The 16,908-nt window shown below is 52.7% G+C and overlaps 1 protein-coding gene across 1 annotated transcript in view; it reads left to right on the plus strand.

Annotated features, from left to right (window-relative positions):
- The first annotated feature begins 12,995 nt into the window (after positions 1–12,995).
- Positions 12,996–16,908, plus strand: part of PLXNA2 (plexin A2) — a 134,838-nt gene continuing 130,925 nt past the window's right edge. The window contains exons 1-2 of the mRNA XM_035561404.1: positions 12,996–14,183; positions 15,032–15,214. Of these exons, the coding sequence (XP_035417297.1) occupies positions 12,996–14,183; positions 15,032–15,214 (1,371 nt within the window). The remainder of the gene's footprint in view (positions 14,184–15,031; positions 15,215–16,908) is intronic.

A 16,908-nucleotide genomic window follows, 5' to 3' on the forward strand; every position in this document is an offset into this window, starting at 1 on the left:
ACTTTGAGAATATTACAGAACAGCAGCGAGCGCCACAGACCACAGCGTGCCGGTGGTTTGCCTAGGTAGCCAAATATGAGGAGTTCGTGTGCAGCCAGTTCATGTTAAGATCTTTGTTCCCTGTGGCTGGGGAGATTTATTGATGTCAGAGCAGGAAAATGGTAAGTTGGCTGCTTAACAGGGATGTTACAGTTCAACTCCATAAAACATGCAGGCTGTCTCCTTTACTCATTCATTTGCCAAGTACCCAAAAAGTCACAGTGACAGGAGCAGAGGATGGAGCAGTGCCCTCATGATCATATTTCCTGTCTTTGCTGGTTTATGTCACAGCCTGCAATGTTATTTTATTAAAAAAAAAAAAAAAAAAAAAGAAACCCTGTGAATTTCCTCTTCATTTTTAATGCAATTGCGATGAGGTGGGGCAGGGAAGGAAAAGGGAACACTGTCATAGGTTTCCTAACTGGCTAAATTATTCCTGTCCTAAGGATTTGCCATCTCACAGGCGTTACGTCAGGTCTTACCTATTGCTAAGTACTGTGTGTGATTCGGGGGACATCTCGGCATGACCGTGCACACTCCAAGCACCTCAGCTACCTCGGGTTTTGGTGAGAAGTGTCTGTATGGATGCAGTAGGCAGCCACGTTATCAAAATCCACCCAGGCACAGGGAGGCACTGCACATGGATGTCAGTGCACATGGGCGCAAACTTTACCTGTGCTGCTGCAGCCCCCCGAGCATTAATTCTGCTGCCTTCATTTTATTAACCGCTGGTGCTGAGGGTAGGGCACAGGTAGGAACGGAGATGCCCAAATACCTTCCTCAGTTCAGCCCTCAGCTCTGGGAGCTGTAGGTCAGCAGGAAAGGCAAAGCTGCTTGTCGAGGCTAGGCTGCTAGAGGAGAGCAGCTTTTTCATTTTTTTTTTTTTTAGGCGGTGATGGTGTTTTTTTGTTATTGAGTCAACAGCTTGTATATTAACTGTTCCCCAAAGCTGCTGCCTACATACTTGCACTCCAGACGCTGAGAAAAGCTTGCTGCCTGTTAGCAGGGAGTGTGAGCTCCACAAAGTCCCCCTGACACGGAAAATGCTTCTGCTTGCCCTTGAACCTTCTAAAAACTGACCTTTGGGGCCTGCCCCTTTCCTTCTGAATCAGTCCAACATTGTGGAGGTATCGCCTGTTGTTTAACAGAAGCTCCACGGGCCAGATGAAAAAACGCTTGCAGTAAATCATCCATTCGGCTGAGGTCTGGGGCAGCAGCAAAAGTTTGGTTGCAGACTTTGTCTCCAGGCTGTTGTGAAGCTGTCTGTGCAGTCAGCAAGGAGCTCATCGCGGTGGCAGCGCGGAGCCCTCCCTGAGCTCTCCCTGCCTCCCCTGGCAGATGAGGGGCCTTGCAGGGCAGGAATTGTGCTGAGGGCCCGTGGTGGCCACAGGTTTAGACAGTTTTTAAAGTCTCATAGCAACCGAGGAGCACGGGCAAGCACTCAGAGTTCACTGGAAGAAAGAGGCAGGAGCCCCTTTGCTTGTCCACTGGTGTATAATAAGGTGCCGGGACAAGTGCTTGCGTAACTCGGCTTTTCAGGGCGTGAATTGTGTGACAGGGGCAGGTCTGTTCCGTCGGTTCCACCAGATAAATCGGCTGACTTGGAGGTGGCCACAGCTTGTCTCGGGCTGAGCTGGGGAGTGCTAGAACGACTTTTCAGAAACAAACAAAAACAGAGGCTCTTTCAAGGACTTCCAAGGGTGTTGTGTAACTTGTTTAAAAAAATTAACTTTGCCCAGAGCACTGGGTCACTTGGAGGCTTAACCTCAGGGGGGAGAATTTGGGATCGGGCTGGTCTGCAGCCAGAGGTTTCACTTCTGAGTGTGAATCCAGCAACGTGGTTTTTAACCATTCGTTTCCTTGTAGACTTGTTTGAAATTTCCATTGTAAGCACCACACGTTGCCATATTATCTGCACTAGCCATCTTGTTTCTGAAGAGGATATAATATTAATTTCCTTGTCACTTAGTTTTTCCCCATGTATTTGGGCTCATTTGATTAATAGTGTTATAAATCTTCCCACAAGTCAGTTGGGTTTTGTTTCTGGCCTCCAAAAAGACGATGGAGGCAGCACTGATTGCTCCTGGAAAATGCACCAATTTTCCCTCAGAGCTGCATGGAAATTCAGCTTCAAGTACAGAGGGTTTTTTTTGACAAAGCATCTCAACCTTGTTGTTTCAGTGGAAGTTTTGCAGCTCTCAGGCCATAAAAAGCTGAAATCACTTAGTTTTGCCTTGTTCTCGTCCCCAGTGATCCTGATGAAATTTTGACAGAACTGTTCAGTGGATCTGGAAGACCAGTTTGTGGTTGTAAAGGAGATGCATGTAAACTGATCCAGCTGAAAGCGTTCCTACAACCTGTGCCGGTTCTCACACATTGCTTTGCTCCCCCTGTATTTCGTGGCACCAACTCCTTTGTGGCTGCAGCCTGCCAAAAGGCCCGTCAAGTCCCACGTCCAATTCACCATCCTCGATCCTCCATGGGCTGAATGGGATCGAGGAAATTTCGTTATCGGTTCTTAGCCCCCGGCCCCTGGGTGATGCTCAGGGAGCGTGCATGGGGGCTGCCCTGGGAGGTGGGACAGGGACGGGGCCAGACTTCCCCGCGATGGATCCAAGGGTGTGCTAGGAGCTCTCACAGCAGGCGGGCTTGCTGCATTCCTGTGAAATATGGCCTTACAAGTCCTTGAAGGATTTATTGTTTTCCGGCCACTGCTGGATCTGGTCCGATAGTCTGGATATAGGAAGGAAATGACTCAGTTGCTCTACAGACAAGTGCAGCTTTGAAATTCAAAGAGGCAGGAGGCAGCTGAGCGGCTCCAGCTCAGCCCCATCGGGAACGGGGTCCCTGTGGGTCACTCGGTGCTGGCCCACGGGCGTGCAGGCGGAATGGGCAAAGGTGGGAGGAGGAGGAGGCTCTGCCCAGCAGTGGTCGCACTGATAACTGGTCGAGGCACAAAACCCTCCACACGAGGACAGCAGGGAGAGCAGGTGAAGGCTGGGAGGAGGACGGGGGCTGCTGGCCCCCGCCGCAGTGGCAGAGCAGCTGCGGGACCCCACGCCTGCCTGGCCATCGCGAATTGATTGCTGCACTGGGGGCACAGCCAGGGGGTTGCAGGCAGGGTGACGGCTCTCAGGCTCACCGAAGGTTGCTTTCTGCCCACAGTGGGGTGGAGAGGCACAGGGATCCACGCTCTCCCCCAGCTCTGCCGTTCCTCCCGGTCTCCTTCCCTCTCCCCTGCGTGGTCCGGAGCTGGGCGCTGGTCCCTGGTGTTTGTGGCCTGGTCTGAAGCCATGCAGGGATTTGCTACAGCAAGTGGAGAGAAATAGTAATCATTTCACGGAACAAGTGCAGGCGTTTGGGGCCTCTTACCCATCGAGGTGTCCAGCCCCTGTGCTGGAACTCGTGGCTGATGTCAGATGTGGACCGAAGCAGATGCTTTTTCTGTCCTGTTATCAGCTTGCTTGGAGAGACAGAAGTTTAGAAACGACAGAAAGATCCTTAACAAAGAAACAAGAGTTAGTGTTAAAAATAAAGAAACAAGACAGCTTGTTTCATCTAGACAGAAGGGTTATTAAACAGGCTTGAATTAATCAGTGATCTGCCAGAGCTCTGAAATGAAAAGCAGGGCAGAGGAGCACAGAGCAGATGAGTGGGAAGCAGCCACGTTCTCAGGTGCACTTTGACATCCAGACTCTGTAGGAGAGGGGCCAGAGCTGATGGTGGGATGGAGCTGAGGCAGCTCCAGGCTTTGGGCTCCTTGGCTGGAGCTCAGAGCCTGGGGTGGGGGACATCAGGCTGGCGGTGCTGAGCACCCCACGGGCACCCATGCATGGGACCTGCTGGCGACCAGCCTGCGTCCCGCGGTGGTGCGCTCCATGGCGGTCGCTGCCTGTTGTGTTCAGTAGCACCTGGGGAGGAAGCGAGACGCCTGAATCCTGGGAAATGTGAAGCATTTTAAGCCCTCTTTCAAAAAAGCATCAAGCACCCCAGTGATGCGCTTAAAAGGCAGGGGCTTTGAGAGGTAAAGTCACTTCCCTAATGTCATTGATAAAGCTGGTGTTGATTGCAGTTCATAGCAGGTACTTCCACTGAGACAGGCCTGACGAGGGCTGGTTAATGGTCCCTGAAGGGTTCTTCGGTGCTGTGCAGCTCTCTCCTGCATCAACCTGTCTGCTTCAGTTTGGTTGTTAACTTAAGGGCTTTTGCAGTTACGTTCTGCCTTTCCAAATCCGTGTGATCCCACAGGGTGGTATCTGGATGATGATTTCTGCCAGTTCTGCAGTGGGAATGCTGGCATTTTGACTGGCAGCTGCAATTTGGAGTGCAGCAGCGAGCCCTCCGTGCCCCTCGGCTCTGGTCATGGTGGTCACACACCAACTGAGCCAGTCCATCCGTGTCCCTCCACTCCGCATCCCTGCGGATCCTGCCCAAGGTGGTGCTGCCTGATGTCTGGCTGCTGATCCTCCTGGTGGGGAAAGGGAAGGCACAGCGACGGGCAGCATGTGGCCTGCGGTTGTGTAGGTTCCACTTGGTGCTTATTGCTCATAATCTGAAAAGATGAGCCCGTTCTGGAGTGGCACTGAGTATCATAACCAGTAAACACCCCTCCAATGGGGAAACGTGCCTGAATGTGCACGCAGGCAGTTGCATGCTCTTAATAATTTCAGTGCTGCTGGCTGAGTGAAATCTATAGCTGCACAGTTGGGGATTCAGCATCTTAGAACCTAATTTTAACAAATGTACAATTTCCTGGTTTACTTAGGTAACAGCACTGTGGCTACTGTGTAAATACATCTGGCTGCCGTGGGGAGTATTGGGGATAACGAACACCACTCGCTGTACGGGGCTGGCACAGCCAAAGGATTTCTGTTTCAGGATTTCTGTTTAATGGAGTGGCTGGGGACCCATTTAATTTGAAGCTGGGGTTCTTCACTTGCCTGTGGTGCACTTGGAGTGAGGCCAGGAGAAGCTGCTGCTTATTTTTCCTCCTCCAGTTCGGTGGCCGCTCTGTGATCTTCCCTGGTGCTGCGCTGTAATATTCTCCTGTAATAAACTGCAGCTGGATGTCACCTGGGGAGAGTGCCGGGCTGTGGCTCAGGAGATAAAACTCCTAGCTTTGCCACAGGGACCTTTTGACTAGCCTTGGGCGAATCATTTAATCATTTAATCTGCTTGCAACTAAGGTCACCACCCGTTAAATTCTATTCTGTTGGTAATGAGGTTCTTGAATAACCAAACAATGTTCAGATGCGCCGGTGAAGCGGGGCAGGATACACCTCAGTCCAGCAGGACCCGGGTAAGAAACTAGAAAAAGCACTTTGTAAGGGATGCACTGACACAGACTGCCTGGAGGAGTTGTGGGCTCTGTTTTTGGAGGTTTTTATCGACAGTTTAGAGAGAGATCTCTTGAGTGATAGTTATAGCTGCTCCTCGCAACAAGACTGGATTAGGGAATCACAGCTTTCTGGCCACACATTTTTGATTTACTGCTATCTAAAGCCATTGACCCATTTACACGGGTTTTGGATGAAAGTGAGACTTCCCAAAACTTGAATAAACCAGTCCTGAAACTTATGAAGTGTTAAATTTCCCTTCGTGTCATACTTCAAGGCAACCAGGAGAGCAGGCGTCTGTTCTGCGCTGCTCTAGTGCGCAGTGGTGTTGGCAGCCCCGGTTCTGTCCTCAGCGGCTGCATGGAGAATAAAGCCCTCTTTTCCCAGCGCCTTCTCTATTGATGCAAGGTAATTTATAAGCTATTTCGCAGCAGTGTGCTTGAAGCTCGATAGCTGCCAGCTGTAGTTTCTGAGATAGCAGGTGTCAAGTATCAGCGCAGCGAGAAAGAGAGGTGTCTGATTTCTGCCACCTAGGTGTCCTAGGCTGATTAAGAATTTTGCTGGTCGTCTTTTGGGGCTGGTGGGTTAAATGTCTCCAGCTGTGATGCACGGCTGGATGTACGCCGTGCCGGGGCTGCAGCTGCAGTCCTGCTTCAGAGTTGCTGGAGGAGCCTGCGCTCCCTCAGAGACGGTGACAATTTTGTCAGCGTTACGGCAACGCCGCCTCGCTGTGCTGCAGGGTTCTCGAGCATCCTTGCGGTCAGAGATAGCTGTGCCCATGCTTCCTTGTCGCCGTTATCAGGGGAGAGTAGCTCTGCTCTGCTGAACAATCTCTACTCAGAGCATTTATGAACACGGGCACAGAGAGGAGGCACGAAGCACTAAACCAGCCCCTTGCACATCCTTTACTACAGCGGTTTACGCCTGGTAACTCCCCTTTGATTTCAGAGCATTTCCTTTGATTGAACATGAGAGTCTCTCGCAGAAAAGCTTTATCCCCAGTTTGCAAGGGAAACGGCTTGTGCTAAGAGGAACGTGCCTTGTCCAGGTCTATTCAGCAAGTCTGGGAAGAAGCCAGGAGCACCGTGAGCCCCGGTGAGGGTGCTGAGCTGTCCGCAGTGCGGTTGCAGCGCTGAGGCTTGCAGCAGTGCTCTCCTGGCTTTCTCTGTTTCTTTTCGCCCCAGGCCTGTTGGGATCTGCGTGCTCAAAAGGGAGACTGGGGGAAGAGGTTGCCTATCCGGTATGCATTGTGTAAACAACATCCAAAGGCTGGACAATATGAACGAATTTTGTGCATAATTCATGCAATCGTGTTTGTTATCAGGGAAATGCCTTTTCGTGGCTGAGTTTCGCTCTTCCTCTCCTCTTCCTTGTCCCAGGACTGGAGGAAGCAATGATCACAATGCTGTGTTTTGCCCTCTTAACTTTTTCTCAGAAGTCTGGTGAGCCCGTCCAACACCCAGGGGCTGGGGAGTGGGCGAGCAGCAAAGCAAGGGTGGGGGGCAGGAAGGTGGCTGCTGTCTGAAACCCAAGGGGCTTGGTGTGCATGTAATACTTTGGGAATGGCTTGGTGTTTGCTGTCCCTCTGGTTCGATAACTTCTGCTTTGTCCGCTCTCACCAAGGAACACTGTGGATGAGGCCGGGGCTTGCAGCTTCTGTGTTGTTGGCTGCAGAAATGAGGCAGGGGGCTTGTTTTCCCACAAAATCGGATGTAAAAAAGTTTTTTTCTCATCCTGAGTCAGGAGGGTTTTCAGGATGGAAGCACAGAGCCAAGCTTTGCTCTGGTGACACTTCTCACCGGACACGTGTGCATTGCACCCACTGTGGGTGAAGCACCCGTGGGCTGGCAGCGGTGTCCCCGCCACCAACACTTGCCAGAGCTGCCGGGCACCTCGCTGGTGATTTACAGCTTGCTTTTACTGTTCGAGCAAAATCCTTCTAAAAATAAACAAAAGGTGCTGGGAGTCCTGGTCATTGCTTTATGTTAGGAAAATGTAATTACTTCACGCTGAGCAGGCTGGGGCAGGGCTCTTGGGCAAGGGCTCAGCAGCGGGGACTCCCCCGGGTGCTAAGAACCGAGCAGGCACGGCTGTGACCAAACCCCGGGTTTGTGTTGGGAACTTCCCAGTGCTCGCTGATGCTCAGATCAGACAGTTTGGCTCAGATCTGTTGTCTAATTAAAACACAACAAAACGCTATTAATTATTGTGAGGTCTTTCTCCACGGCTGACAAATGTCCTGAATATCACGTCTTTGAAGGAGATGCAGTGATTTATCACTGCAACAGCTCTAATGGCTGGAAATATTTCGTAGAAAGATTTCTGATCAGCTCCAGGAGGGAAGCAGAGCAGGAGTGTTCTCACTACCACAAAGTGGACAACTCTCTGCTTTTTTGCCCTTGTTTTGGATGACAGGTACTGTATGGAGTCAATGTGAAGAGGAAGGATCGGGCTGGTGCAGGGGTGAGGTTGTTCCAAAGGGTTTGCTCTCGTGTTTTTAGTTTATATAGTGCAGCCTGCCCTTTCGGTGACCCTTCCTATAATTCTGGGGGGTTTCTGGCAGGCTGGTGACCTGCAGGGGAGGTCAGGGGAGCGAGCCAGCCTGCTGCCCCGCTCCTGGCCTCACGGCAATGAATCTTACAGGGCTATAAAAAGCAAAAAGGGCAGAATCCACCTCCAGCTTAGAAAATAATCACGGCCCTCTACTCCCCCCGCTGCCAGCCCTACCATTTCTCATGAGGCTCCGTCCTGTGAGACAGCTCCCCAAACCCGCCCGGCCCCGGGGGAGCACACCAAGCTTTATGGTGTGCCGGAGCCATTTGGGGGGTGCTGGCTCCTGTGTTCACCGGGAGGCTCGGCACCAAACGTGCCCTGCAGGAGCAGAGGTGAGCCACGTGCTGGAGCAGGTCTCGTTGGGCAGCACAGAGCTGGGGAAGCGCCTCCAGCACCTCTGAGACCGGGTGCGTGGCCAGGCAGGGGACAGCGAGGTGCTGCCAGGTGGCACTTGGGGACCCTCGTGGGGATGACAACGGCCGTCGGACCGCGAGCAGCTGAGACCTCGGTGGGAATGGGGCAGAGGCACATGCTGGCCGGGGGCTTGTGTCTGAATTACTGCCTAGGAGAGCAGCCCTGCCCCTGAGAGAAGATAGCAGTGCCACACAGAGAAGGCAGCTGCTGCACTGATGACATCAAAATTGTTCCTTTGATCCGTCATTTTCCACGGGAGATTCTCTTCTTTTTATTTGGCTTTAATTTCCTTTTTTTTTTTTTTCCATGTGCATAAAATACAACTAATGACAAACTGTGGTGCCTGTGAGTGACTGACAGCTGAAATAAGAGAAATGACTAATCATGCCTCCTGAAGCCCTGTCGCATGGAGATTAAATGAGCCCTTTTTTCTTCCCCCCTCAATGAGAATCATGGGCATTTGAATAATAATATTATAGTCTCCATTAGGATGACAGTGGGGGAAAAAAATCGGCTCAGACCTGTGATTATTCCTTCAATCTAATAATTATTTAAATACCAGATAACTCCTTTCAGCCTAATTGAGGTCTTTCAGCTGCTTGGGTTTATATTGTGTCCCTGAATTTACTCTCTCTTTTACCTTGCGTTACTAATAGCTTCAGATTGCTTTTAAAGCCATATTTTAAACTCACTTCCAAAAAAAAAAAGGGGGGGGGGGCGGAATTAATGGCCCAAGGGTATTAAGAGCCAGAGTTAAAAACACCTACTGTCTCTTTTCCCTGGTGTTTAACTCTCCTGCCACGCTTTTACATCCCTGACCTCTGCCATAGATTTTCCTCTGGTGCTCCGTGCCAGCCCAACCATGTTCTGTGCCACACATGTCCCCCTGCGTGCCCTGTCCCACCCATGTTCCAGCTCCTTTGGGCAGGGGAGATGTCAGTTCACGGCCATGCTCTGTCATCTCCAGATGATGTTTGAAAGCACAGATTCTTCTTCCTAGATGATCTGTCCTGCCGCCGGCAGCGGCTGCTCCCAGTGCCCTGCCGACCCCTCGTTGTAAGGCGCTGCCTGCAAGCTGGACTTCAGCTGACAGCTCCGCCGCAGTGAGAGGCGGGCTCGTGCTTCTGGGCTATCTGCAGGGGGAAACCCAGCTGGGAAAACATCAAGCTGCTGCCATCCAAGTGAAGCTCTTGTCCCATGCATACATACAAAGGAAGATCTTTAATGTCTAGTTGGTGCTGCTCTTTTCTCACTTTGGAATGAAACAACTCTTTCAAAAATGTGAAAGCAGGTGAACCGCTGTGTCCAGAGCTCTACAAGAGTCTCTTGAGTCTTTGCAGAATTTCCTTTCCTTTCTGAGCTTCCCTTGAGTCCCAGAGCCCTCTGTCCCAGAACCACCTCCTCCTTTCCCTGCGTGCCCGTGGCCCCTCAGTGTCCTGCCTTGACCACTTGGCCGTGTTCCCAAGGGCGAAGATGCACGTGGTTGTGGACCCTGCTGCGGGCACCAGCAGCCCTCTGAGCAGAGCCTCGAGAGCTGCTTGCTTGTTGTCCTTCTGGAAGCTTCTCGGGGCAGAGACCAGCTTCAGGGTGCTCCCCCAGGAGCTTGGCAAGGAGAGCAGGGATGGCTGAGCCGTGGGACAGTGGTCGCTGTGGTGCCACCCTGGGACCCCCACTATCGCCGCAGCAAGAAGAATGCGGCTGTGTTCGGGTGGGAGCTGGCAGGGGCAGAAACTGCTTCAGCCAGAGGTAGAAATCAAGAAGCTGGAAATAAGAAGCAAGCAGCCGGGGAAATGTATCCCTGAGCAGAATGAGAAACCCATTATCGTGCTCCTTCCCCTGTCTTGTCAGTGACACTGAAACGTGCAGCGCGGGGACAGAGCTCCTTTGTCACCTTTCAGAAACACCCGTCTCCAGCTCCCGGCGTTAACAAGCCTAAAGAGCGGCCATTCGGTGACACTCGCTTATGAGCTCGGTGTAGGTTTTCAGCAGCATGAATTATTTTAAATACCAAAACCGAGATCAGCATCAATCAAAGCGGAGGCTGCCGACAGCCCCGACAGCTGCGTGTGGGGCACGCGAGGGAGCAGCCTCCTGCGTGCGGCGCCAGGCGGGTGAGGGCAGGCAAAGAGGACTGATGCCAGGAGGGGTGCGAGTGAGGGAGATGCGATCCCTGTTTTCTAAGGTTTTGCTGTGGTTTAAATCATGTACATCCTCATACAAGCTTCCTCCTGGCTTGCAGAGCCACAGAGGAGGGCAAGAGGGAAGGTGGCTCATCCTCTGCATCGTCCCAGGGCTGGTGTGATCCTGCGGTGCTGTGTGGTGGTGGAGAGCATCTGTCCCCAAAAGAAGATGAGATAGATCCCAAGGTCATCCATCCTGGTGCATGTAAGGAGTGCAAAATCTGGGATAAAGGAGAACTTTGTGATAGTTTTCTGAGTCCAGGTTGTTGAATGCATCTGTGGTGATGAGCAAGGCTGAGGTTGAGCTGGGAGCCCAAGTCAGGGTCAGCAGCAGGTCTGGAGATGGTACCCAGGGGAGATGCAAGCCAGTGACTTCCAGGCACATCCCTGCTGCCAGGAGAGGTCCCCAGCCCCCGTGCAGGGATGTTCTGGGGGCTGATGTGAGCTGCTCACCTCCAGTGAGCACTGAGCAGCTCCACCAGCTGTGTCCTTGCAGTGTTTCAGGGTGCTCAGCTGGCAGCACTTCCAGCAGGTTTGCAGGAGCCCAGGGAGGTGCAGGCAGCACACGGCTGAGCTGGGAACCAAGCATGGGATGGTCCATGCCAGGTCCCCCTTGCACGAGACAGACACAGAAATGCATGGATTTGCATGGTCTCCAATGCCTGTTGTTGTTAGCAGTTTGCCCTCTCGGTGGAGGTGCTAAATGCCGAGCAGAGCAGGCAGAAAGGTTCTGAATGTCCTGCTGAGCAGCTGCGGTGTCCCCGTGTGCACACTGCCCGGAAGGGCGGACGAGGAGCTCTGCTGTAAACATGCCTCACGCAGCCGAGGCCGGCGCTCGTTTCCTAAGGAAATTCCAGGCTCGTGAGTCCTGCCTCGGCCTGCCGGCTGTCGGGCAGGCAGGAAGGGGCAGGGGCCAGCGGGCTCCGGCACCCTCCCAGCGCCCGTGGCTGCGGTGCTGGTTGGGGGGGGAAAGGTCCAAGGTGCCGGCGGCTCCGGGCTGGGGCTGGGCATCAGCAGCTAAAGAAGAGCAGGGCTCTGCTGACCCCGTCCTGCTTCATTAAGGGTGATGCTGGGGTAAGGCTTGGGTGTGTGCCCTTCCCTGACTGTCCAGAAAGGACAGAAGGGGATGAGCTGTTTTCAACACGATGGAGCACTTGCTTTAAATCCCTGTGTAGCTCTTCCTGTGGCAGCAAGAGCTCTAAAGCATTCTTAGGTCATTATCTCTTCTGATTGTCCACCAGTCATCTGCTGGGAGGAAGGTGGGTTTAGTGGTTACTCGTGCTCGTGGGGTGTGCGGTGGCTGTGCTGCCCCACGGTCTCCTTGCCTCTGCCCAAGACCATGTCTTGTACTGCTGAGTTCCTCTCTGTGATAATTTTGGGTGGCTGGTGGTGGGAGGGAATTTAAGGACCACATAAAATGTTTTCCCCAAATTGACGCTTTCTGTTAAATAATAATAATAATGTCTTCCATGCCTCTTTGCCACAGAGATTGTGGCCAGAGTTATCCAGCTCAAGTCTTATTCCTTCGCCTTGTCCTCACATTCTCACCCAAATGGCCACGTCATGCAGAGGAAGCCCTTCTGATGGTTATCCACAGAGCTGTTAGGAAGGGCACAGGGACAGTTTGCTTGGCATGCGTCTCTGGGACAGTGTCCAAGCTGCTTTGCATAGGTTTTCATGATCACCTGGAAGTTTTGTTAGAGCAGGAAACTTTTCCAAGCTTCCCAAACTGGTAGTTTCTCCCCTGCACGTGGTGCTGCTGGCTCCATTTGCATCTCATCTACCCGCTGTGTGCCTCCACCCCAAATCAGCTGCTTTTTGGCAGCAAAGTGCCTTCTAAAGGCTGAGAAAAAGGCTGCCTGAAAAGCACCTGTGCAGGTAGTGCTGGCTGGGGGGAGTGGTGGAGAGGAGTTCCTGATGGCTTTGATGTGTGCGTGCTCACTGCACTCGCCTGCATGAGATTTCTTTTGCAGGTTTTCAAATTAAGTCATAGAGGATTTAAAGGTAGAAAACACCTCTTATTTCCTCAGCTGCTTCCAACAACATACCCTGCAGGAGACATCCTTTTAGCCAAGATTGCAGATTGATGGTTGGGTGTGTGAACTGCGGGCTTTGTCTTGGGCTGAAGCTGCTTATCCCCTCCCATGGCTGAGCAGAGCACATTACGAACAGCTAAACCACGTAACAAATTAAAACAAATTAACACGCAGAGCCTGAACCAAGTGGCAAAACATCAAGCCTGAACTGTTTACCAATAAGTAAGGAGACCTGCTTAATTCTTGTTGGGCTTAGAGATGTCCTCACTTTATCTCAAGGACTGTGTAATTAGAAAGCCTCCTTTGAATTTTATCTGCAGGCACACTGGGTCTAATGCTTTGCTCTGTCTGGTTTTCTTCTCTCCCCTAGAACCATGTGAGGGACGTTGCTGGGGCACAGGACACGCGCGGGGAACACGAGGTTTGCCTTTCCCAGGATGGATCAGAGGAAGAACTGGCCTCGGGTACCGGACTCCGATGGCTGGTCGGTGGCTTTGCTCTGTCTCTTCCTGGCATCGCTGTCCCGAAACGTGTCCGGCAGCGCCTTGTTCAGCACTTTCCACTCGGAGAACCGGGACTGGACTTTCAACCACCTGACTGTGCACCGAGGTACCGGAGCCGTTTACGTGGGAGCTATCAACAGGGTTTACAAGCTGTCGGGTAACCTGACCATTTTGGTGGCTCACAAAACCGGCCCCGAGGAGGACAATAAATCCTGCTACCCGCCCCTCATCGTGCAGCCATGCAGCGAGATCCTGACGCTCACCAACAACGTCAACAAGCTGCTGATCATCGACTACTCCGAGAACCGGCTGCTGGCGTGCGGCAGCCTCTACCAGGGGGTCTGCAAGCTGCTGCGCCTGGACGACCTCTTCATCCTGGTGGAGCCCTCGCACAAGAAGGAGCACTACCTCTCCAGCGTCAACAAGACGGGCACAATGTACGGCGTGATCGTGCGCTCGGAGGGCGAGGATGGGAAGCTCTTCATCGGCACGGCGGTGGATGGGAAGCAGGATTATTTCCCCACCCTCTCCAGCCGTAAGCTTCCCCGGGACCCAGAGTCATCAGCAATGTTGGATTATGAGCTCCACAGTGACTTTGTCTCATCCCTGATTAAAATCCCCTCAGATACCTTGGCTCTCGTGTCGCACTTTGACATCTTCTACATCTATGGCTTTGCCAGTGGCAATTTTGTGTATTTTTTGACTGTCCAGCCAGAGACCCCAGAGGGTGTCTCCATCAACTCTGCCAGTGACCTCTTTTACACGTCTCGCATCGTCCGTCTCTGCAAGGACGATCCCAAATTCCACTCCTACGTCTCCCTGCCCTTCGGCTGCGTCAAGGGGGACACGGAATACCGCCTCCTGCAGGCAGCCTACCTTTCGAAGCCAGGAGATGTGCTGGCCAGGTCCCTCAACATCACGGCCCAGGAGGACGTCCTCTACGCCATTTTCTCCAAGGGACAGAAGCAGTACCATCAGCCACCGGACGACTCCGCGCTCTGCGTCTTCCCCATTCGCACCATCAACGCCCAGATCAAGGACCGCCTGCAGTCCTGCTACCAGGGCGAGGGCAACCTGGAGCTCAACTGGCTGCTGGGGAAGGACGTCCAGTGCACCAAAGCGGTAAGGATGCCCTTGCAGTTGACTCTTGTAGCCTTTGGTATTAACACAGGGCCCTGTGGTATATGAGTTGCAGGACAGGATTAATCTTTCTATGCCTCAGTTTCCCCAAACATAGATGGATGTAGCAGTCCTTTTCCTTTTTAATCCCTATTGTTATCAGGCAGTCAGTGATGACAGTGAAAGGAAGGGATAGCACTGAGGCAGACAAATAAAGGTGTGCCGCTTGTCGGAAGGGTTTGCTGTTCCCTGCCTCGGGCTCTGGGAGCCGGAGGAAGGCTCTCACCCTTCCCGCAGCAGGAGGGTGGTGTCAGCAAACCAACAAATGACAGTTGCATCTTTTGTGGTTTCCTTCAGCTTATTTCTTTAATCTTGATCACATGCAGATTGTTCTAGGGCTGACTTGAGAATCCCTGGGGCCTTCTTTTGCCAAGCATATTAAGTTTGGCTGCTGGGAGGAGATAAACGGGTAGGTTAAATGAAATGCAAGAAGGAAAGGAAAGCACTGGCTCGTGCAGGGGAGAGTTATCCCATCGCGGTTGCGGCTGAATGTGTCTGAGCCCTTGGCAGTTGCTGAACGTCCCTTGTGGAAAATAAGCGAGTGGATTACAGTCAGTGTGACGGGGAGCAGCCCTACGGCACTGCCCTGCTGCGTGGGAGAGACCGTTGAGACCCCACGGGGATCTGCTGGGGGGCTGCACTCCCTGCTGCTGCCTGGGAGCGGGGGAAACGCCCCACGGCCCTGCCAGCCCCATGGCCCTGCTCCCCCCACCGCCTGCTCCCCTCTCTGGGAACCGGCTGCTCCATGCCCTGAGCTTCACTCACGGCTGCCCCTAATCTTCTCTTTTCAGCCCGTTCCGATCGACGACAATTTCTGTGGGCTCGACATCAACCAGCCCCTGGGCGGCTCGGTGCCAGTGGACGGGGTGACGCTCTTTACCTCTAGCCGGGACCGGATGACTTCTGTTGCTTCATACGTTTACAACGGCTACAGCGTGGTGTTTGTGGGGACTAAAAATGGCAAGCTGAAGAAGGTAAGGTTATTTCTGTGGCTTTGGAGAGCCAGGATCCATTTTTCTTTGCTATTGGGAATCTCTGATACCTGTGGCTGCTGCTGTATCTTGCCAGTATTTCCCAGCATGAAACTGGGAGCCAGTAGGGAGCAAAAATTGGAGGGCTTGGGTCACAGCCCTGAACTGGTGTGGCTGTTCATCCATCAGCACTGTCAGTGCAGAGCAGAGTTGTTGTGGTTTCTTTTGAAGCAGAGGTGTTTTGAAGCAGCCTGGTCCCAGAAAAGGGACTGGACGGGGCCATGCGGCTCTGCGTGCTGTGCAGCATCACAGCTCTGGAGCATCCCTGCCATCGGGCTGGGAGCAGCCCCTTGCTGTGCTCGCACCACCACCTTCCTTCAGCAGCGGGTCAATGCGGGTCTCAGCACCGGGCCAGCTCTTTCACGCGCTGCCTGTCTGTATATTACAGTATTAGCCTGTTTGTTGGTTGGGTTTTGCGTTGTTTTTAGCATTTGATCATTCAGAGAACTGTGGTGTGTGTTCGTGGGGCTGTTGCAGAAATTACCGGGGCAATAATGGGCTGGGCTGGTCAGAGGGAAGTGAGGAGCTGGCTCGGTTTGTGGAGTGCGGCCAAGAGAGCGAGCCTCAGCGAACCGTGCTCAGACGTCTCGGATATTTCCCTTTTTGGGACACTCTGATGGAAATCCTGCAGTAGTTTTGAGTTGTTTCACAGCAATCCTTCTGCAGTTTGTGTAGAAAAACGAGCATGAGAGCTTTTGGGGTTTGCTTTGGTGATGGCAATAGCGCTGACGGTGGCAGATTTTGGGCCATGGAATGGGTTAACTTGGCTGCACTTGGAAACCAAGCCGCAGGGCAAAGTCCTCCTGCTCTGTGCCTCCCTCTTCCCCCAGACAGCTGGATGACTGATCCAGCCTGGAAGATAAAATGCCTCACCCTTTGCATCACAAAAGCTGGGGCTAGTTGCCTAGGGCTAAGAAGGTCTCCACGCTGTTTTCTTCTCCCAGCAGCAGGAGCTGGGGGACCACTGGGTGGGTTTTAAGGTTCTGGAGTTGAATCGGGATTTTTGCCCTTCTATTTCCCCCAAACTGCTCTTCAGTAAGTGGGCTACAAAGGCTGGTCTGGTCAATCACCCATCCGTTGAGTGTGGTCCTCAGAAGACCTATATTGCAACTGAGTGTGGAAATGGCCTTGGGGACACGGAACTGGGACCAGGTGCTGGAGAGGACCCCCCTTGCTGTGCTTCTCCAGCACAGCTGCAGCTGGAAGCCAGCTCCCCGGTATGTGCAGGCACTGGGTCCAGCCCCAGCAAAGCGAGCCTCAGAGATGCTGCTCTGGAAAGCTGAGATCCTTCAAATTACACTAACACGTGAAAGGCAGCATTTGGTGAACCTGCTAAATGTAGACCCTGCTCCCCTGTGCCATGGAAAGAGTTAACAAATGTAATCAACAGCAGGTTGTTAATTTTTTGTGTCCTTAAGCAGCAGGGAATTTCTTTCTCATCTATCCAGGAAGATACAAGGACGGGCAGATACTACACTTGAATGTCTGCATCATTTTAATTACATCAGTTCATTAATATTCATTCGGCACTTTACAAGTGCTGAGCAGTAGTAAATTAGGTGCCTCCCTGGTGCCTCTCAGCTGCACTGGGGCAATGCTGAACGTGGGGGAGAAGGGGCTCGAGCAGAGCCCCCCCG

This window comes from Cygnus atratus, chromosome 24 (assembly GCF_013377495.2).
Source record: "Cygnus atratus isolate AKBS03 ecotype Queensland, Australia chromosome 24, CAtr_DNAZoo_HiC_assembly, whole genome shotgun sequence".
Lineage (NCBI taxonomy): Eukaryota > Metazoa > Chordata > Aves > Anseriformes > Anatidae > Cygnus > Cygnus atratus.